Source organism: Aythya marila (genome assembly GCF_965140915.1).
Source record: "Aythya marila genome assembly, chromosome: 5".
Taxonomy (NCBI): domain Eukaryota; kingdom Metazoa; phylum Chordata; class Aves; order Anseriformes; family Anatidae; genus Aythya; species Aythya marila.
Window position 1 is genome coordinate 57,589,950 of NC_139046.1, and position 23,928 is coordinate 57,613,877.

Genomic DNA, 23,928 nt, shown 5'->3' on the forward strand with positions numbered 1-23,928 from the left:
GGTGCTACAGATATTTGTAGTCCCATCAGCAGAAGTAAAGATGAAGAAATCGATCCAACTCCTTTAGGAATCAATGTCCAGTGAAGTTTAATGAGCTCTTAATTTGATAGACTGTTACGCTATTCACTGGAGTCTGACTGTAGAGACTTTTTTTATCAAAACCTTTGGATGCTGCACTGATGTGATTCGGTTTGCTCCCAGCTTGCTTTTAGAGCAGGATTTAATTGTGGAAGACATACTGCAGTTTCATTCATGCAAAGCACTGCAATAGACTGGTTTCATGTGATCATCCAAATGCTTCCAAAGCTTTTGGAGCTTTCCTGTCGTGGTCTTACATTCAATAAAATATTTGTAGTCTAACTTCAAGTTATTCCAATATTTTCTGTCTTGGAATGCAGATTATACAATTTTTTTGCTCTTCACGTGAAGTAAAACATGATTTTTTCATATACCTTCTCTGTTTAAATTCCTTCTTGAGACAATCATTTAAACCACTGTTACATAATTATACTTGTTTTCTCTTTGAGGAACAAATAAATCAGTCAGAACAAGAGTTCATAGATTTTTTTTTTATTTTTTTTTTTTTTTTATACTGTTGAGATTGATAGGATAAGAGCCTGTGCATCAAAACATATGGGCTGTATCCGTTTCAGTCTCTTATTCATTTGGTCATCTGTGATTGGAACATAAGCATTGATTGCAATTGTTTGAGCAAAAAGAAGAAAGTTGTGTCCAATTGGTTAAAATATATTTTTAAACAAATATTTTATGCAGCTGTATTGATAGAGCTGCTTCTGTGTCCAAGACATACTCAAAAATACTTTAATAGTATTTTTTTCAGGTTTATTTTATTTTATGAAGTGTCAGTCCAGCTCTTATTGGGTGAAATCATCCCTGCCTTATTGTTTTGTCTATTTTCAGTAACACAACAAAAACTAGGCAGCCAGGATTTTGCCTGGCTGACTTCAGTGGGGAATTTGTGAGCATCTTAGCAGGCCACTTTGTGTACGTGGTTCTTGGTACAAAGCAATATCACCTGGTAGTGATTGATATGGATGTACTTTGGAGAACGTTTACTCACTTGAGTCATCCAAGTAAAAATTCCCTGGCAGAGATCATAAATCGTTATTGTAGGACTTGAGTATAGTTGCATAGAGCTCTGCAGGATCTTTTTTGCCATGACGATGATAGTACAGTATATTGTGAAAGTAATTGTAATGTGTAATATATAATTACATGCAATGTGTAATTATTTCATAATAGAGAATTGTAGGAAGTATTGCAAAGGTAATTAAAATGTTGTTCACTTTTGTATTTTTAAATTCCCTGTTATCACCTTTCTTTGACTTATAAACTAAGAAAACTCAATTGTTCTCTAACGTAGCATTAAAATGTAGTCTTACTCTCTTCTTCATTTTGTTTTCTTTCCAGGTGGAGGCTTAGCTGTTGGAACCCTTCTTCTTATTGGTTAGTATAGAATATGTAAATAAAATATATCAGAATGTGGCTTATTCTGCTAATTTCAATATATTATTAAATGACCTGTCTTTTTATTGTGTATAAAAACCACACTTCCCATTTCTCTTTTAAATGCTGTGGAGCTGCTGAATTAAAGCTTTTGAGCTATACCTCAAAAGAAAACAAGGATCTAAGTAGCACATAATGCAAGCTAGCTTCACAACTTCAGAGAGTGTCATTTCATCCTTCCCACTGTAACCTTCCTGATGTTCTGAAGTAGGCTTTTTACATCTAAGAAGTTAAGTCTGCTGATCACTTAAACAATATTACTAGAGATAATTTATATTTCGCTGGTATGAAATATGTAGGCAAAAACAAGGTCTTCATGCCTCTAGAGAAAGACACCAGTAGGCTGGCAGTTGTTCAGTCTTTCAACCTTAAGTAAGATGTAATCAGTAATTTTCAGTTATTTTCTGAAGGAATAAAATGATGTGGTCCTAACATTTTGCCTATCTTTACTTTCACTTTCAAATGACAACCATCACTAAGGAGACCAGTCTTTAACTTCACCTGCCTTTGTGTCTCCGTTTGTAGATTGGGTCATGATATTTTGAACTGTTACAACATTTCAAATAATTTTAACACTGAAGAATATAACAGGAAAATACGGAGAGGGCTTATCTGAGTTCTCTTCTAGACAATATTGGGGTTACATCATGTTATCTTTGGCTAGTGTAGGGTTTATATGAACCTGTCCTAGAAATTGAACAGTGTTTTCAGTTTCCCCATGAGAAAGGTTATGTTATGTCTTGTTACTGTAAGGCTAGTTCTTATTTCTACATTTTAACTATCATTACAGGCTGTTTAGAGACAGATGTTGCTGTCTTTAGTGAATCTTAGAAAATCTCAATTTTTAAATAAAAATCTATAAACTGCTGTATGTTGTGATGCAGATCGAAGTAATTTGAATAGTTGTCTGACAGAAAAAGTTCACTGACATTACCTGATTTCATATAGGTTACCACCTGTCTAATGGCAACCATTTAAGTTCAATTTTTTTGAGAATTGGTACAGCAGTTCGCTTTTGGTAAAAGAAGTTGTCCAAATCCTCCTCTCTCTTCATGGCTTTGCAGTCCTCTTCCTTGAGCTGGTACTAGTGCTTTTCAATTCTTTGCTGAGATGATTCAGCTCTCTAAGCATACAAAAAACTGATCTGGTTGAAGTGGAGACTTTTGTCTTGGCTTAGTGACCAGAGTTAATATGTGAGATGTGTACCAGAGCTGGTACAAGGGGAAGAGGAGAACTGAAGAGTCAGAACTAGAAGAGAGTATTTGGCCTTTCTTGAGGAAGAGAATACCAATTAAGCTTATTTTTCTTATGACATTTCACCCACATCTATGTGAACTCAGGGGAAATGTTAAAAATTTTATGTCTTAACTGCTTTAAGAGATCTTTTCTGACACAGTTTGAGAAGAGCTGCGGTCTTTCTATGGTCAGAAGGAGGAAAAAGTTAGAACCTATCATATTTTTCAGAGATCACAGATTATGAAACTTCTTGTCTTGTCTTCCCATGATATTCATTGTCCCTGTCAGTAGAACTGGCTCATATCAAATGAATCTTCTGTCTATAAAATTGACATGAAACAGAAGAAGTTGGTTCTTTGCACAGTATGTAGTTAAGTAGCGGAATAATTTACCGTAGAGTGTTGTGAAAGAAAACAAATAATAATAATAATTAAAAAAAAAAAAAATCATGCTATCAGTGGGAAAGTAGGCAACTTCATGGAACAGAAAGCAGTTTGGATTACTAAGTACATGGATACCAAGCCTGGTTTGGGAAGTCCTTGAGCTACTAACAGTGCGAGGCTGAGCAAGCGAAGCACCGTATTTGCTTGTTCAGTTCTTATTACCCTATCCTAAACATCTGCTTTTGCCTACTGTTGAGCATAGGGTTAGATATCCGCTTCACCTGACCTAAATGGCACCAGATGAAGTGAATACAAAAGGTGGTGACCTTGCTGTTCTAATGAAAGAGATGCCAATACTCCGTGATTTGAAAATGATAGGATTCTTACCTGGATGGTTTTTGTGTTTGTTTGTTTTTTCCTCTGAGTGCATGACTGTTTATTTGTGATCTGCTATTAAGCTTAGCTTATGGAAACATGAAGGAGAATTTCACTTTTAGATTTGAAAACTATTTTTTTTTCCAAAATAAAACTTTCCATATGTTATTTTGAAACGTGTAATTATATACCAAAAGTCTTGAAGGGAGAACTATATTTATTCATGACTCATTAGTCTAAAAACTTTTAGACTAATTTTTAAAGTTGGTGCAGGCAAAATTGTAGCTGCATTGTTAGAATATCCTGTCAATACACACAAAAAAATCTGTCATGAGATTAGTCTAGGCAAGCTTAATATTATACAGGATTGAAGCTGTCAGCGATAAACCTCCTAGGAAGATCTTTCTGTGTTGTACTCCAAGTGTTATAAAAAGGTTAAATTCTTCTCCCCTCCCTTCAACATTCTCTAAGGCAAGAATAAATTGCATTACTTTTAGCTTAGCTCCCTTTGCAAATTAAATGCTCATCTTCATTATTTGACACATTATCTTGGTTAATTTAACCAAATAATAGTAGATTCAGGATATTAAAATATTTATTTTAACAGTTGTGTTCTGGAGATGTAGTAATGGCACAGGTTACTGGATGTGACTGTAAAGTAATGTTTGAAATATAAGTGCTCAATTTTTTTAAATTCAAATCATAATAATAAGCATCATGATTTCAATTGATTTCAATTGAACTTCTATAGTATGTTCTTTTGACAGTGTTTTATTTATATGAAAATTAGAGAGTTGAGGTACATGATTATCTTACGCAAGATACTAGAGGAACCTGAAACTTACTGGGTTTTGTTCCTATAGTAAGATTTAATTATTATTTTTTTTTAACTGGTACTCTAATTTCAAGAGGGATTCCTGTACTGGGTTTATAAGAAGCGGTCAAACTGGCACTCTGACTCTTGAGTGAAATGGAATTTGAACGCTACCCAGACAGTTTGCTCAATACCAATGTGTGACCACTTGTTGGCTCTTTCACCTTAAACTGCTCCAGCAGATTAGCCGTATGGAAGAGTCTCCCCTTTCAAAACAAACAAATAGTGTAGCTGCTGATTAAACAAACTCCTTTCCTCCCGCTCCCCAGTGTGCTTAGACCTGCTGTTTCGCCACCCCTAGGAAGAGTTTTCAGAACAATGTGGTTTGCATTCTGCATAGTGAGTTACGGTGTGCTCAGATAGGGCTGTCCTGGGTACCCTATCGGAGCCTGTTCCTACATACCTTTGAGATGCTGTAGCTTTGACAAGGTCATTGATGGCTAAATGTTTTAAAGATTATCAGTAGGAGGGTTTTTGTTAGTAGCTGAGGTCAATTATAAAAAGTTAAAGTTGTTTGGTTAAAAGCAGGTCCATACCTGTGCGTTCGAAGCCCTGCAGCAGTTTCAGCTACTTTAATTAGCTATTCTTATTTTTGTTAGACATGCAATTTAACCTGACTGGTAAGAGCTCTCTTCACTTGTCAATATAATTGAATTTATCATCTTTTTTAAAATTGAAAAAGATAATCTCCAGAGAGGTGCAAAACAGTGATTTTCCAAATATAATTATACAAAATACAAGTTAATCAGAATTCACCTTTCTGAAATGTGGCCAAATGCCAAATATTGTAACTTGTATGTTTGACAACTCAGTGTTGGCATGTGCTAATTAAATGCAAGTGACACAGAGTATATCCCCTCAGGGTTAGTAAATGTGGACATTAGTAAAGTATCTTTAAAATGGAATTTCAGATTATTGAAATAATCGCGTCTTATAACCTGCAGCAATTCAGAGAAATGTTTCGTAGCTACAGAAAGACTCACCTTAGGTCACAGTACTATGCTGTAGAGCTATCTGGTGAAAAAAATGATCAATACTGATAGGCTATGACAGGCTTTTGGCAGCTCTAGGGCAACCTGTCTAGGCTTTGTAAAGAGGGGAAAAAAAGCTATCTGTACATTACATTGCTGCAGTCTTATTTTTTCACCTTATAGCTCTGATCTTTGTAAGTAATTAAGCTACAAATTATCTCTGGAGTTTTTCAAAGACCTTGGTGTCATTCAATATACAGATGTTTAAAAGTTAGTTGTTACAAACATGATCCATGCATCTTTGTTGCCTTATGGTGACTTTTGTTCCCCTTCAAGTTACAGCGCTTCTCCTCCATCCCACCCTTGGAACACAAACACCTCTGGTGCAGGGGGAGCACTTAGGGCTAGGGATTTTTTTTTAATTCTTGATGCCATATGCTTAGACATAAATTTCCATAATTACGTGAGATTTTTGTCCTTAATGATTATATAAACCGTCTGGTTACAGTGCCTCACACATATCTGCTCTCTTTGTTTTCTGTGCTCCAGCTTAACTCCAGTATCTTAAAATTTGGTATCTAATTCCATGACCCACTGATTCCTGCTAGTCCCACAGACAGTCCATGCACAAAGGTGTTGAGCATGTCTCGTAAGTGTTCAGAAACCTGTACGGTATAGGGGTGAGAGAAGCCAGAAATAGGAATTGGTCTTTATCCTTTGTTTTCGACGTGGCTGTATGCTGGAATTCATTGTGCTGATACTGACAATACTGCATTTTCTTCATAACTGTTTTGTCCATGAAAGCATGCTGTTGTGGAAAGAGGCCTTCAGATAATGGTCAAAATAAAGTATTTTATTTATGTCCTTAATCTGCGCGATCAGAAAAGGTTTTGTCCCGGAGACAATATACATAACTTCTAGGTAAATGATCTCTTTTCCTTGTATAGTTTTACGCTTCACTAGTTACTCACCTGCTACTTAGCTATAGAATACTCTTTGTTCAGAAAGAATCGGAGAAAGCTGTGGACTGTTGTGTGACTTGTGGTGACTGGACCCAGAAAAGAGTCTGCAGCTGCACGAGTCTCGTTTGTCTGCGCGCCTTGTTAGCTAGAAGTGAAGTTCACAATGAAGGCTGCTGACGGGACAGCCATTTAGTACAGAGGCTAAGAATAAAGATTTGGGCCAGGCTTGTCTTAAGTTTCTTGGCTGACTAAAATACACTTAATGTTAGTTCCTACCCGTATAGGAAGGAGGTAGTTCTTCTGGATGTGTGTGTACTTTGGAAAAATAAAGATAACAGTCAAGCATTTATCCTAGCCATCAACGAGTAAGTCCAGGAGTTATCAGAAAACAAAAATCCTTGAAAGCATTTTGCCCACTTTACCTATGAAAATAATCAGTGAGCTACTGAAATACCTGTGCTAAATGATTTGTTTGTTTATTTAGAAAAAGAAAGCTGTACTCCTCTGGTTTTGAATAGCAATGTAACTGTTGAATCCAGGGTACAATGGATGCTATCAGAAAAGCCCCATATGGGTGCACTTTAGATCTTTTGAATACCACAAAAGTTTAGTGACCTAGAAATGAATCAATAAAAAGCCATCCTCTATGTGACAAATTGAAGAACTGAGGGATTCTTACAGATGCATTGACTTTAACAATTCAAGATACACTGTTTGTAAAGGCTTTCTGAGACACATTTAATCCTTTGAGTACTGTAGCAGACTATGAGGTGTTTTATATTTAGATCACTCTCCAATAGTTCATTTTCATGTTTTCACTGTTAAGTTTACTGTTAAGAAAGTTGATGTAAGAAGACAAGAGGAAAGGCTAGTGCTAAAATGCTTCTTCACACTGAACAACGTTTTTAATTTGCTAATGTGAAAGCTCCTCATTGCTTTGCAAAAGGAGGTTTGGAAGGGTATGGCAGGGTAAAAACCTCTTCAGTCCCGTTAGATTAGAAATAAATCTAACGCTCAAATTATAATCTTGGGCAAGTCAGTGGAAGGGTTTTTTCCTGTTCCCCACCACTTCGTATATATATAAAAAATATTCTTAACTACTACAGTCTCATTCCCTCTAAGTTTAGTTACGTAATCATCAATGCACAGTATGATTTCTTACGTTTATCCAGTTTTACAGAGTTTCTATGTTATGTTTGGCACATAACTGACCATGCTGTTTACTTCCTAAGGAATAATTAATATTAAAAATGATGATCCAGAGAGACTCTCTGTATAGTTGCAAACACAAACCCAAGCTAAAAATGCTTTGATTAAATGGGATATTGGCTCATACTCTGGTAAATGTGAGTTAAATCCCGTCTGTATGCAATGCAGCTTGGTGTTTGTGTGCTCCAAATGATGAAGAAGGTGAACTTTAACCTATACGTGAAAATCAAGTTTTGTGATTTGTCAAGATGTGGTAGATATTACAGCTGAGGATTCTTCCAGAACGCCCGACTTATGTCCCTTTTCTTCTTTTGTTCAAAGGGAGGGAGGTCTAACAGCATTGCCTCCACTGACATCTGCTGCAGCGATTACATGGGAGGCTTGGTGACCTCTTAGGTAGCTCAGACATACTTTTTATTTTTTGAAAAAATAGATATCATGCTGTCACTTTAGTGATGTGTAAGTGGCTTTGGTTCTTAAACTGAGAGCTTCATAGATGGAAATTAGCACATGGAAGTCTATAATCCATAATGTATAGCTGTAAAGAGCTGTGGGTGGGAACCATATATGTTCCTGGACTCCAGTTACAAAGAAGAACCACTCCAGTTATGTTTGTGTTGTTGTTTGTTTTGTTTTGTTTTTTCCTCTTTTTGAAGCAATTTAAGGGCTAGGCAGGTTTCAAATAATACGTTTAACAAATAATACTGTAATACTTCTTAAAAACTTTAGTTGGTGTCAGTTCTACTCTTTGCTTCCCCGGTTGGGATTTGGTTTTATCTGAAATGAGCCTTTTGTCTCCATCCTAGTCTCACGAGGATCAACATCCTCAAGTCATGGCACAATCTATGGACCTGAATCACTAGGAAAACACTTCTTTAGTATCTTTATTAATCACTAAATAGAATAAAGGAAGCTAGAGTAAACTATATAAAGTATTTAATGGCTCTAAACTTTCAAGGAAATAAGTTTGTAATTCTGTAATTCTTTTAGAAATTTCACCAGTTCTGGTGAAATTTTAACAGGAAACAACAGTAAGCATTTGTGAATATTGCACTTCTCACAGTACTGATCTGTCCGTATTCTTCACTAGATTGTTATTTTTGGAAAGAGAAATATGCCACTTTTATGTTAATATGTTACTGGAAGTGGATCAGAAGGCTAGTATGTCCTGCTAAGCAGGTTAACAGTCTCAAAGGTAAATGAAAGAATATAATCTGAGTTCTTAAATCCCTTAGACTACAATAAGCTGCATGCATCAATGGCTAGTAGTAGTAGGAATAGTGTTGTAATTATTGTACTCCCTTGGGTTTATTTCTCTGTCAGAAAGTGATGGTTTACAGTTGCTTTTAATTAATTTCTTTTTCAAACAGAATTCTTTTTTCATGGTTTTAATGAAAGAGAAACTTTATAAAAAATATTTCTACTTAACAACAAAGTCAGTAATCTTGGAAGCTGAAGGGATTATTGTGTAGAAGGAGAAGAAAGAAATGAAACAATTAATTTTTGCCAAATTAGTAGTGTATACCTTTTAACATTTAAAAAAAAAAAAAAAAAGAAAAAGAAGAAAAAGACAAGGTATCTCACATACTAAATCTGAGAGTGAAATGACAAGCAAGGAGATAAATTGTGTGTTGCCCTGATGTCCCATGGAGAATAGGGAGTGTTTCTGGTAGAACTCTTCCTTCCCCAGTGAATTTGAAAATTTCAAATTTTGAAATTTACCAATTTCCGTGTCTTGTTAATCTAAGCACTGGAAGTGGCAGTGTTTGTGTATGGGATCAGGAGCACTGCAGTGAAATGCTATTTTTCTGGGATTTGCTTCTTAAGTTTCCTCATTGCTTTTAGGCTCTTTCTCCTTTTCAGATGTACACATTCTTTCTTCATTTTTCCCTACCACACCTCATTTGTTCTCTTTGATTGCTAAGCTCCAGAATGTGCCGTTCTGGTACATATCAAAATGGTAGTATCCCCATTCCTCCATCCCACTTTAGATATGAATGGCAGCTTTCTCATTTTCAGCTTTTGTTTTTGGTTTTATTAATTACACTTTAACGTTTTCATGTGTGATTCATAATAGGGAGGAAATTGTTTCCAAGTTACACAAACAATGGATTAGGAGTCTTGTTAGTTCTGCATAAAGAAAATTTACCTAATTGGCATGATCTAAAACTTTACTGTATTAATCAGATTATTATACTGTCAGGAATGTCTTGTGCTAGCTGTTAATATTGCTATAATTTTTTCTCTATCTCCTAAAAGTAGAGAACATCCAAGACAGTTCAAAATTCAGAAGTTATTTACTCATTCACTTCCCCCATAGTTTTTAGTTATGCTAATCTTAATTGCATGAAGCTCATTAAGACTTTCTGATTCTAATAATTTCTGATAGTTAACTTGCAACAAAGAGACGCTGATGGAAATGTTTGCCTTCCTGCAGTCAGTGGGAGTTCGTATGTTGGTTTCAGTGGGCTAGTATTCACTACGTCTGCTAACAATAATTTTCTCACCTCTTAAACTGCAAGTTCAGTTGTCTTTTGAATGTGTTCATGTTTTTGCTCTGGATAGATTGCAAAAATGGCATTGCAAATGGTTTTTCAGCCAATTGAATTTTTTCTATTGAAGACTTGCATTATACAGATTTGCTGGATTTTCTTTTTTTTCTTTCAATATTTTGCTGTTGCCTATTTTTGTAGTTCTTAAAGCTTTGAAAGAAATACTGATGTAAGAATGTCTCTATAAGAAGTGTTAGCTTTAGTTTTAGCGTATCTTATATGACCACATTTTGAAAAACATCAATTCATAGATATTTTAAGCAAGTTGATTAATACTTTAAGCATAAAGAATATAAAGATAACATAGGTCTAAGAAATGAACAAAACTGCTTCCCATTGAGCCATGATTTTGGTAAATCAATCTTGGTTGACACTATGGGAAAACTTGTTATGAAGACAGTACTATTGCTGTATCCCACCCATACTGTAGAATCAACTAAATGATTAAAAACTATATCTCAGGCTTGAAAAATTAGGAATCAAGTGTTGTTTTAAAATTTTCAGATTCATATTTTACCTACTATCTCAGTTCTACAGTACATATTCTAGGAGGTAGACCAAAAGAGGGCTTTTATAGTGTTGTGAAAATAGAGACTGTTCTACCTAATAAAAAAAGAAAAATCCCAACCATTTTTGTTTCCACAGAGGAAGATAAATATGGTGTTTACTCCAATTTGTTGTTCAAGTATTTCCTTGCGGAGGGAGTTGTCTGTGGACACGACTTGTTTGTTGCTTCTGCTATGGAGCCTCCTGACAACATCTTAAAGGTAAAGACTCATAGCTTTTGACTAATGAAGTGCTAATTTCTTGATGTATTTAAATACATTTTAAAGTGTATATATTATATTTTAACAAATGAATTAATCTTGGTGATCCACAGGAATGTGTTGGGAGTCTTTACACTAGCCAGATTTGGGAATTAAATTTAGCTTGCTGGCTTGCCTCTATAAACAGTGAAGTAAGATCTTCTCAAGGATCAGTCTAGGGGCCTACTTATCCGTCATTTAGATCGTGGAAGAAACACTGCAGTTTAGCTGGCTAAACTGAATGGTTTGTATAAACCCAACCGTTTTCTTTCTGTGATAGGTAGGTGGAAACTGTAGTTAAGCTGTTTCCAGTATATTAGGGAGGGTGGAGAAACAGCGTACAAACTGTGTAGATATTTCTTGTAGAAAAAGAAAGAGTAGCATTTAACATCTTTCAGTACATCTTCCTTTACGCATGCTCTTCATTCTGACTGTCTTTTTTCTACCAGGAAATATGGTCATTCTTGCATCAGGTCACATAAAAAGGTTTCTTCCAGACTTTTGTGAACTCTTAATGAAGTACTGATATTTTCCATTATCAGAAAATTATACAAGGGAAAAAATCCAGTCAATACTGTAAAAAAAAAAGCTGAGGATAATCTTAAATTATGAGGATAATCTTAAAAAATTGATTAAATATTGTATATCTTTCTAAGGCTGCTTTTTTCTAATATCAAAAGTAAAATATAATTTTCTGGTTGCTTCTGCATCAAGGGTCATCTGACTGTTTTCTTCAGAATCTTCAAAGGCTATTTCTGATCAAAATTACTCCTTTTCTCGTTCCTTACCTAGTGATGGTAGTTTTTGTGCTTCATCTGTTCATTATGTTCTTTAGTATTCATGAAAAAATATATTCTTAATGAAATTATATGCTTGTGGTTAGAAAAATCTATTTTTTTATGTTCTTGAAACTAAAAATTTCATTCCTAAATGAATACTTATGATTTGTTCTTGTCTTTTATAATATAACCTAAACAAATAGGCTAGAATTTTATTGTGAATTATGAATTGCATAAGAATTTGTGCTTTTTATAAAAGTAGTTGTTATTAAATAATTGATAATCAAGTCATTGACTGGCTGACCATACAATACGTGGTCATTGCATTTGTTGTTCTCATTAAAATTAAATTAGTCAAATGAATATTTTTATTGCATGGTATTAAATGTCTTAAAATAGACCAGCTAACATGCATGTCATTCTTCTCTCATTCACCTTGAAATTAATCATTTATAGCATGTCACATTTTTCCTGGTTCCTGTTTATTATGCTTTTGCTAGTCAACAGACATTGTTACATACCTCCATCCTTCTTGTACCAGTTGGAGTTTCTGGTCAGTTAGTCTGATGCTGTTTAGTGAGCTCAGTTGTCTGATTTTTGCAGTAAGTTTTCCTTATTTCCTTATTTCACTAGGTAATAATACTGCATTCCTTTGTTGTAACTCCATAATGGTGTTACTAAAAGTGATTATAAAAGGATAGACAATGTTAGTACAGGAAAGTTCAGGGACACGTAATTTTGTCTTGTTTTCTTTCTCCGTTTGTGTGTTTACATATCCAACAGTATTGTCTACGTTTTCTACTCTTACCTTGACTGTTCAACCCTTCCTTTGCTTACAGCAAGGCACAATAGAGTCGATTTCTCTGATTTGTATTGCTGTCTTGAAATTGCTTCAGTGAAGTAACCCTGTAATACATCAGGCATCAATCTAGAAAATTACGTGCTTTCACACTTGGCAGGCTTAGGCACTTCTTGAAAAGCTAGTATGTATTGCCTAAAAAGATGATATTGCAACACCTGGAAGAGTTGATCTAAGACTGGCATTGGCCACAGTTAGGTCTACAAATCATAGAAGCAGCTTTCCCTAAGACTACTTCAATTGACCTTTAAAGGAGAAGACCTTCAGGTGCTTCAAGAAGTTCTCTTCTATTGTAAAAGTGAAGTTCAAGTCAGGTTTTTAAGGCAACATATCTGACTGTTGAATAACATTGTATTTCATTTTTTGAGATTAGTAATTAATTTATTTTCAGTATCTGAATGGACTGTATTCTTTGCTGGAAAGGCAACATGAATTTGGTACATATCAACCTGAATTACATACTTTGTGCTTGTTTTTTATTTTATAACATTGAGGTATGGATTCGGTGTATTCTATAGCTAGTTTTCTATTGAATTATTTTACATAAAGACAGTTCTTTATCCGCCTTATGTCTTTATTGTGTGGTCACTCTATTTATAATTCTCTGCTGAGATGCCATAATTGCCCTATTCTAATTTTATGATGTGATTGGAAGTTTCTTGAACCTATAACCAAGACAAATATTGCTGGTAGTAGGAAGGGGAAAAGACATTCTTATAGACCATAATTATCTTGAAATTGTGTATAACTAAAAGACAAGCAGAGGATAAAAAGCCCTGATCAGCTGCCTAAGATATATTATATTACCACCCACCAATTTATCCATCATCCTTTGAAAACATATTCATGCCTTTTGTAGTCAAAGCTCCTTCAGGAAATTGGCATTAAGATGTAATGCTGAAAAATTATACACCTCTGGTAAAACCTACAGAACTATATACATGCTGTTTTTAGAAAGTATTTTAAACATTTGAGAGCATTTTCTGTTCAGTCTATATTCTGCAGCAAAAGATAACTTTTTACTATAAGGGCATAAATAGTGGGAATTGGATACCATAAAAGAAATAGCATGGTATAATTCTGTGATAGATCATAAAACAAAACTGATTGCATAGGTAAATGGAAAGCAAGTTCAATAATAATGTTTCCTTCAGTCATTTTATATCTTAACATTCCATTTTCAGTACAAAACTTTGTTTAGGCTGCAAATTATGAAAAGCTGTTATGTACTCAAGCTGAAAAACAAAGGGAAACTAATAAACAAAGGTGTTCTTTTTTCTTGTCTCAATTTCCTTAGTTTCATTGGGTTTAGTGTCTATATATATATATATTTTTTTTTTTTTTAAATTAGCACTCTGAAATTCATGCCAACTATTTTGAAGTTGTATATGGTGTTTGTTTTTGAGAATGGAACACAAATTTGAGGATATGCTTATTAGAAGAATATGGCATAATAAGAATACAAATAAGAATAAGGATATGGCATAAAGCTGCAACAGGGGAGGGTCAGGCTGGGTGTTAGGAAAAGGTTCTTCACTGGGAGGGTGGTTGGGCACTGGAATGAGCTTCTCGGGGAAGTAGTCACAGCTCTGAGCCTGCTGGAGTACAAGATACATTCAGACAACGCTCTTGGACATGTGCTTTGACTTTTTGGGTGGTCCTGTGCGGACCCAGGAATTAGACTCAAATTTATGAAAGTTTTTTTTTTAAAAAAAAATTCCTGCTGAACTGAGAAGTTCACTAAAACAAGAAAAGTATAATTTAAATATGTCATTTTGCTTAAGCCTGTTTGGTAAGCCTGAAAAAAGTTCTATCTCTGACAAGTTGGTTACACTGACCTGACCTGAAGAACATAAAATGCACACCTAACTCTTTTCCCAAGGAGAAGATGAATGCAGAAAGAACTAAGCAAAATTTATTTTTGTTATTTCCAGTGTCATTTAAGAAACAAACATGCAAAAAATATGTATTTTAATTATATCAGTTGCAATATAATTTTCTGCATTACAACAACATTGCTATTAACTTGACACAAAAGTTATAAGGGTGTGAAAGGGTATACTGAGGGGGGAAAAAAATCACTTCTGTTAAAAAGAATGAAATCCTTTTAAGCAGTACCCACACTGAGAACTCTCTAAAGTGTAAAGCTTTGTCTTTAACAAAAGTTTGGACCAATCTAATAAAAAGATTTTCCAGAAGCAGGGCAAATAAATGTCTAGCTTTGGTTTCAGGTTTCCTCTCTACCAATCTGTGGCTGCTTATTAGGATATTTTCTTTCACGATCTTATTAATGAAATGATAAGCTTGTTTTTAAACAGAGTTCTTACATAGGCTATTAAATGTATCAGAATTTTAGAAGTAGTAGTTTTTCAAAAACAGATGTTCAGGCTTCAGTACTATTAGTACTAACTATTAGTACTAACTTCAGAACTAGCTATTTCACAAATCTATTAGGGAAGTTTGTAGAAATGATTTGCTCAGTTAGTCAACTGTGTCTTACAGTGCTCACCTCTAAGTGTGTTCATGAAAAATTTTGTTGGTGGTATTAAATCTGCTTAGGCTAGTGCATTATACACTGCAGTAGAGGTTGCAAAATTTTAAGTAAGGATGCTCCCATTTTTATTCAATATCTTCACGTTAGTTTTCTCAGTGTCTTGTTCTCCTTTTTGTTACATTTATCTTTTACTTAAACACTCCTGAATTGATACAGAAAATGCTGAAGGAAACATCTGATATTCTCTTATGCATTTCTGGTTTTCAGCGTTGTGAAATGCATCTGTAGTGGGAAAAAGTTGTAACAAAGAGTTGTGTGTCTTGACTGTAGGGTTTACTTCTATTTATGTGCTGTGGAGAATACATTCTCATGGTTTATAACAAAACAAAATGGTTAGACTACTTTCAGTTGCTCTGTTTTATGAAATCAAAAAGGTAAATTCTACTTTCTTTTTTCTCTTCATATAATTCTCATTGACATCTCTGGGTTGACATCCGTTTGGTGCTTTCGCATGCCAAATGTCCATAGAACTAACAGCTTTACCTGGAGATGGAAATAAATTGTTGTGCAAGGGCCCCCTGAAAAAAAATAAAAATCTGTATCCAGTCATTTGTGTTCTTTAACAATAGACCTTGTCCTCACAAGTGTTTACAATCAAAATAGAATCCTCCTCCCTTTTGGGAGTAGGGCCCTTTAAACTGACATTTATATAATACATTATTGAAAAGAAAATATTTACCCTTCCTAACTTACCATCTGGTGTCCTTGAAATACTAAAAATTAACATAATGAAAAAGAGCCTCAAATTCATGCGAGTTTAAACCATTTAAATATCATTGCAATTAAAAAGCAACAGTGAATCACTTTTTTTTTAATTTATTTCCCATGTTTCCTTAGCCAAACCTGTAATAATATTGCATTGCAAGATAGTTGCATAAAACCATGCAAACAGCATACTTATTGGTACAGAAACTGATAATGTTTAAAATTTTTAAGTACTATTAATTACACAGTTATCGAAACCCATAAGGATCAAAGGATTTTCTATAAGAGGGATTTCACATACAGCTTGGATTATGTTGCTAAATAATAGCACAGTAGTACTTCTTTAGCAATGTAAAATAGCTTAGAGAGGAGTATGATGCCTATAGTTGGTGTAATGCATTGGTAATTAAGAGGGTGTGAGGTTAAGCTTCATTAACTGCTGTGGGATTGTATCTTGGATTTTATTATCCCCTAGAGAACGTAAGAAGTGAGAGAGGTCAAACTGTTAGAATCTGATTTTGCTTAGTGCATCTGCCAAAACGAGGCAAGCAAAGTAATGTGGCTGCGAACACAGAAAGACCTGGATTGTTAGCAGATATGGATTGTACATCATTTCCTTTCTGTTCATTACACAGATAAAATATTTATTAACAAAACAGATTACTGCATGTCTGCGTAAGTGTCATAAGTTTGGTTTGTAGGAGACAGTATTATTATAATCGGATTGTCATTTAGTATTAGCACTTTAGAATAACATTTTTTTCAAAATTATTTTTTCCTTTTAAAACAAGGCAACAAACTTCCTTCTGTTTTTTGTTTTTTTCCTTTCTGCATCTCCCTCTAGACACAGATGGATGCCCCAACCAAACCACACTTAATAACTTTAGCACTTGTCTGCTTTTTTGCATTTTCATGCTGCATAGCAAAGACTTGTATTTTATTTGACCTCAAAAAATGCTGTATTTTTTTATTATTTTTTTTAAACTGTTGCACTGCTACATGCTTTGGGTTTTTTTGTTTGTTTGTTTTATGTACCTTATGAAAGATATGTCTTTTTTTAGCCTGGGAGAATATAACAGTTCTCAGGAGCTGACACACTGATGCCACAAAATTGTCAGTCCCAAAGCTTTTCAAAGCTATATGATGTAGGAGCTGAGATGTTTTTAAGCAAAAATAGGGTAAATAGAGATTTTATGGGTTGATAAATCCTCTCTGTTTCTTGGTCTTTTGTTTTTATAATGAGCACTTTTAGTTCCAAATTTTAGAAGCAAGTTTTAAGTGTTTTAATAATCTTCTATGCTGAGATTCTGATTTTGATTCTAATAATATAAATTTATTTACTTAATCCTAAAGAGGCTCAGAATCTTTTTGGATTCAGGAATTATCAAAATGGAATTATCCTACTGATAACTTCAGGAGACTTTTTTTTAAGTGTTTTTATATCTGATTGATAGAGAAGTATAGTTCTAAATCATCTATGTTTGAGTGAAACTTCTGTTAAAAAAAAAAAAAAAAAGCATTATTGCTTTTGTTTCTTTATTTGTAATGAATCTGGGAGAAAGGGAGTTGTGATAGTCTTTGAGCTAAAACTATTAAATCTTCTGCACCCAGATATTTTGAGGAAAAGTCCAGGCTTCATCATCTTTAAATGTTGCTCACTGAAGCCATGTCCTCAACTGCTCTCTACGTGAGTCCATTTTAGATATTTTTTGGTGTATTTGTGACAGAAGCACCTTGTGTTCTGGGGCTTGTTGGGCTGGTCTGCTTCACCCTTTCCATACCTCTTTTATTTTTCCTTTTCTTTAAAAAGAAACAAAACAATCTGAGAAATGATTAATGCTTTGTGATTCTCAGACAATAACAAAACTTCTCATGGTAATGAAAAGTTGTGAAGTATATATCCAACCAGCCAGCCTTTATCTGTGAGAAGAGGACATAGCTGTGTCCTGAGAGCTGGAGCCTTTCTCCTGCTTAGGTACTCCGTATCACTCAGATGTGGTCAGTTTTGTGAAGAGCTATGTCCTTAAAACAAAGAATAGCTTTTAATTTGAACAGTTGTCACAAGAATGCATGTATGTTAGCTTTTCATCAGCAGAGATGTACCTTCAAACAGCATTATTTAATCTCTCTTTTATGCAGTTTAGTGTAAATAGGGGGAAAAAAAAAAGAGTAAATAGAAGCTGGGGTAATAGCGATGAAGTTACAATGCAAATCTGGAGGGAAAGAAATGTTACTAGTTCTGTTTGTGGATCTTTGTTTAAAACATATTTATGTTACAGGTAAACCCAGACCATGAATAGGAATGGAACATTTCTCCTATTCATGCTTAAGAACAATATCTCAGCGTATTTAACCAAGTTAATACACCCAGCAGAGCTCAAGCAATTGGCCCTCAAAATACCAGACAGCTCCAAAGGCAGACTGCTCTTTCCAGATTGCAGCTAGATTATGCGAGAAGCTTACTAAGAGACAAAGTTCATAACGACCTCATGCAAGAATGATTCAGGATACGTTTGCTTTAGCATAATGTATTCGTTGGCGTAACAAATAATAAGACAGTGAAACCAAATAACCCCAGCGATGTTCTAAGTCTCAGTGTGTTGCGTGAATTTGTTTCTTGCATGGAGACAAAAACACAGTGGCCTGAACTTGGTGCACCTTGGAGCATGCATGGTTCAACTAGGCAGAGCAGTTATGGGGTAAATGCCTTTTGGGAGGGAGCTGGGGAAATAAGAGTTGCTTTTGGTATGAGAGAGTTGTTCACGTGCTCCTGTCCTGTCTGTAGGGCAGCAAGGGACAAGACATAAAATGGACTTGAGCTGACGCATATGCTGCCACTGTACTGAGTCAGGGGATTCTTAAGTTGCTTTTCGTGAATTTAGTCATTTTTAGTAATTAATAATTTAGTCACTTAGTAATTTTTAAATGGTAGAACTTTTTGTTACATCAGAATAAAATCTCCTTTATTAAGTTACAAGTTAAATGAAGTCCATTAGAAAGGAATGGAAGCCTAGGATGGTTTTCACCTCTGGCATCCGAAATCTTTACCAGCTTCAGGTGAAACCGTTTTTCCTTGATCCCTCAATCCACTGCATTCTTAGCAGACTTCTGGCATACCACAGTGGCTAATTGCATTGTACTAATGCTGTGTCTCTACGTGATTGTTTTGGACTGAGCTGCTCAGGTGTCAACAGCTAGCATTGTAGTATTTGTAACGTCTCCCATTTGGCCCCGTGCCATGTAAGAAGGCTTTGTTCTGCATTTGACTGCAAGGCAGGAGCTTTTTTCAGTGTTGCATGAGAGTATTGAAAAAGCTTACACGTTCTCAGTAATACTTGGAGAAACTCTCATATCTTATTGTATTGACCTCTATTTTATTCCAGCATAAAACACAGTCGGGGTGTGAAACCTACAAAACCATTGTCTGTAATGATGTAAAAGCAAATGTGTACAGCTGAGTGTCCCTGTCCCAAATTTGTCAATTATTGTACAACAGCATAACAATATATAACTGATAGATATTTGCAGCGATTCTGGAGGAGGAAAATATTAAATGCATTTAAGAAAATATCAGCACTGTATTTCTCTTTAGTTACAATAAAGTGAATGGTAAAACACACCATTTCCTGAATTTCAGCTTTGCAGATGACATGAGAGCTGCCCAGTGACAGTCCAGAAGATGAGGTAGCAAGTGATTGTATCACTGGTGGGATCAGAAACAGTGCTCAGGGAGCTGGATGAAATGTTTTTTATCCAAATAAAGGATAATATAAGTGTACGATTCAGGGAATAGATTGGAAATAATCCTGAATTTTGCACTTGGATATTTAACATTTTACTTTGGTACTTATTTGAATATTTAAGTTTAGTTCTTGCTGCATACATAAACACAACTCTGCTGATAGCAAGAGTTAACCAACATACTTGGAAATACAGGCTAGTTAATCAACCAGGTTTTTTTAACATACAGTTCTGGTTCATCCTTTAGGAAGGAATTCTTTCAATTAGGAAAGCGGATAATTTAAACTATTATATTTTTTGTTTCCTTAATGAAAAATAAGGAACTTTACTTTTGAATAGGGAAATATGAGCTTCTACAAGGCTTTTGCAGTTCATACGCAGAACCAAAGTAAATAAGCTAAAATTATTTGCTCAAAGGTGCATCTTCTGCCTAGCTGCTGAAGTGCAGACATACAGTTCTATTTCTACAACTTTACTGAAGTATTTCAACAGAAGTTTTCTTAGCTTTCGTTAGCTGTTATCTCAAAGGGTGTATCCCATATTTAGATCAAGATTATTCTTCTAGGACAGTTTTCAAATTTCTTTTAAGTCCCCATAACTAATATTGTGTAAGAGATACTGATGAGCTCTTGGTATTTTGAATCATTGCGACCAAACCTCAGTTTTCTCTCTCGAGACTTCTTAATGAAATCTTAGTTTTGTTTTTTGAAAATGAATATGTTTTTGTTTTGATCTATTTGAAGCAGATAAAGAGTTTCTGTGCCATCCAGTTTACACAGATGGGTGATAAAGATGGGTCCGAAAACTTGGCTGCATTTCATTCATCTACTAGGTGTAGAAGCACAGTGCATTAATACTGTGCTTCATATCCACCTATTGCTTTGTCAGCAGCACAACTAAGGTGGAAAACAAAGTTTGTAATAAAACATTAACCCTAATACAGGCCTAAGTCAAACTTACAATTCTGTCCTCCTAGGACCGTTAAATCCACCTGTGTGCAATGCTTTTTTAAGATAGAAATGTTTGCATTTGAAACTTTTAAAAATTCCACAATTAAACGTGTCCCTTCTGTTTGCTCCCTTGTGTTCCTAGATGTCTGCCATTAGTAGATAGAATGCTTGATGATGAGCAGAAGGTTCAAAATGTCCTGTTGCAGTTGTCTTCAGCCTCTGTCTGTAGGGTGTTGTAATCTGTTGAATACTTTTTAAAGATTTCCAGAAGCTAGCAAAGAAAAGGGGCTTATCAAATATGCTTAAATTCACTATGCAAGGAACAGACCTGTTGTCAGAAATGGTTTAGGAGATCAACCTTTAAAAAAAAAAAGGTGGAAAAAAAGGAATGTGGATGCTGCTCAAGATGTGTAGTTTGTGTACAGTAGGATATACAGTGTTATATTTACCATTCTGCATTCTCTTCTATTTGTACAATCCATTTTACTACAATTATATGGTTTTTGTGTTGTTGTTTTTGTTTTCCACGATCAGTAGGATCTAGTCTTTCAGAACAGTTATTTAATCAAGTTTTGTTACAGATATTGTAACTGTCCACTACATTAAGTGAACTGCATTAGCCAACGTACTCTTTGGGTAACAATCTGTAGGTAGCTGACATTCTTTCACCCTCTACTTGTAGAAACTTCCAGCCCCTTTGCTTGATGATGCCCACAGAAATGAATTGAGAGAAGAAGCAACACCTGCTAAGTCTGAAGATTCTCAAGATTCTATGAAAATAGCGTGGCGCTATGAGAATTTACCAAAAATGGAGGTAAATCTTAAGTGTTTCATATTTTCGCCTTTCACAGTGAAAATCAATTTGCAGAGGAAGTGCTTTTCAGCACAGGATAGTACTACTGGATTGCCTCCTGAGGGTAAATCATCATTCAGGAATATGTTTCTTGGTTACTATAAATACAGAGAGAAAAGGAATTTGAGAGTTTGCAGGAAATGTAAACTTTAATACAAACAGTAAAAACTGAAAAGTAAAAGAGACTTTTTGCTATGGGGTTTTTCAACGAGTATTGTTAAGAGGAGACCACTTCTACAAAGAGTTGGAATAATCCGGTCAGTTACAAACTTTGTCCAGCTGTAGCTGTACAGAAATAACTTATGTAGTTTTGATCAACAGTACTTACTAGATCTCTCTAATGAAAGTACTGTGTTGAAGCAAGCTGTTGACTTGGTTATCCATGTGCGTAACCACTAAAGTAAGCGCTTGAGATTACTGTCACTAGAAACTAGTCACTGGGCAGGGAGAGTATAAGAAACAAGCCCATCATTCAAAGTTTATAGCTGTTAGTGTTCTGTGAATAACGTGTTTCCCAGGGCTGGTGATTTTCATATTTAACCTAGTGGAACAATTAACCTTTAATAAAATTACAGCGTTTTTGGCTATCCAGAACAGAAAACGTGCTTTGTCTATACATTTTAGTCTACTTTTTTTATAAATTCTAGTTTAGATGTAGTCATAACTGCCTAGTAAGTTCAGTCATATTCTTAAAAAACATAATTGGAATGTGACAAAATGATCTTATAAGGCTTGGCATGTTTGGTTTTCTGTGAAATTGCACAGACATGGCTATATAGTTGTGTCAGAAAAGACTTATATATGGTGACATGCCAAATCAAACAGCCTCCAGGGTAATCATATAATCTCATCAATTTTGTTATTGTGGAGCTTGCTGTGCCACTTTGAACCATCCCCAAAATAAATTGTCTCTTTTAAAATCTAACAGAATTCCTAGTACGCCAATATGGAACCTATTGTATGTTCTTACCAAATAGTGTTCCGATGTTCTAACAAAATATAAAACCAAATAATCTGCTTAGGTGTGCACTCATTCTCTATTATTCCATCCAGTAATAGAATATTTTCTCCAGAATAGATAATGTATTCATCATGGATTGTTAAAATTTGATCATGGGAAGTAGAATAAAATGATCAATCTTTAGTGAGGTATTTCCCTTTTTATCGTTGCAGCTTTCGGAAAGGGATCCTGATCATTCTGAATAGTTGATGTACAATATTGTTCTGTATACATTCAATTAAAAAAAAAATAAAAATAGTCTAGTTCTTAAGCTATCTATATCAGAAGTCCTTCAGAATATTGTAGTTAATGAAAACTTATTTTGAAATTGATACTTCTCCATGTTTCATAGTGCAGTTTTCAGAAATCTAGGTGCTGTGCCAAATTATTTTGACTGGTCAATATACTCCATGGAGGAGAACATTTGATATTGCCTTGCAGCACCATGGATGGTGTAAAGCACTTAGTAGTATCATTTAATTAACAGCTTAAGTTGTGTTTTATTCTTTAATCTTTGTTTTGGCAATTAAAAAAAAAAAATAACATTTAATAAAATTTCAAGGTATATTTCCAAATTGATTGAACTAATTAATCCATTTTTGAAGTTTCAAGCCTGAAAGCGAGAAACCAGCTTTGTTTTTAGCTAGAACTCTAAACATGTTAGCAGATAAGTTTTCTGTTCAATATCTGGCTTTACGTGAAGTAAGAACCCTTAGGAAAAGTTGTCTGGAGTTTTTGTTGCCTAATTCAGTTCTTATTTGGAAGTAATTAAGAGGCTATTGTTCATATTTCAGGTATTAACTTCCCATTTACTGGACCTCATGTAGACTAGCTAGGTAACTGAGTTTTGTTAGGGTGCATGATATTTGTCAGTATTCTCCGTAACTCTCACAGCTTCTCTTTGCATACGTGCACGTATCTCGTACAACAGCAAAACACAGATGGTTTATCAGAAATCTGTCAGAGTAACAGGTCTCTTTATGCTTGATGTGCCTTTCCCAGTTTGTTACTTTCATCTGTACCAGAGGTTAATTTCGTTTAAACTTTTGAGTATATGGATAGCCTATTTTGCAATGCAAGACAGTGTGTTTTTTCTTCTTCTTTTTTTTTTTTTTTTTTTTTGAATGAACTGCTTATGTTCTTGGGGCAATATATAAACTGTCACAGCATGAAATCAATTTTCTGCCTTGATTCATCCTAAATCTGAGATTTCTAGCACATTAGTATTGCAATTAGAAACATTAACAGCAGACGGTAGTGTAAAAGCATGCTCTGCTCACTGACAATTTAGTGCATTTCTCCATGTGCAAAGCAGGAATCCCAGAAAGAACAGGCTTGAGCCTACAATCCACTAATAAATTTATCAGATCAAACTTAAGAGGAATGGAAAGTCTCTGGTTCGCACTCTCCATGGTCATTCTGCTAAGGCAGATTATTCATGCTTACTTGATTCAGGTAGGCTTTTTGCAAGCTTCCCCGCTAAGCCTGGGAATGCAGTACATTGAGGCCTATTCATAGGCTTCTGACATAGCCCGAGCTTTTATTGCATGGTGTTTTATTATAGCCAAATCCTAGTCTCCACCCAGTTTGTA

General features: G+C 34.8%; 1 protein-coding gene across 1 annotated transcript in view; it reads left to right on the top strand.

Moving 5' to 3' along the window:
* ELP4 (elongator acetyltransferase complex subunit 4) overlaps positions 1 to 23,928 on the top strand; it is a gene marked incomplete at its 5' end in the record, with an annotated part of 140,559 nt that overhangs the window by 6,130 nt on the left and 110,501 nt on the right. Inside the window, 3 exons of the mRNA XM_082761378.1 lie at positions 1,432 to 1,467; positions 10,735 to 10,856; positions 21,166 to 21,297. Of these exons, the coding sequence (XP_082617504.1) occupies positions 1,432 to 1,467; positions 10,735 to 10,856; positions 21,166 to 21,297 (290 nt within the window). The remainder of the gene's footprint in view (positions 1 to 1,431; positions 1,468 to 10,734; positions 10,857 to 21,165; positions 21,298 to 23,928) is intronic.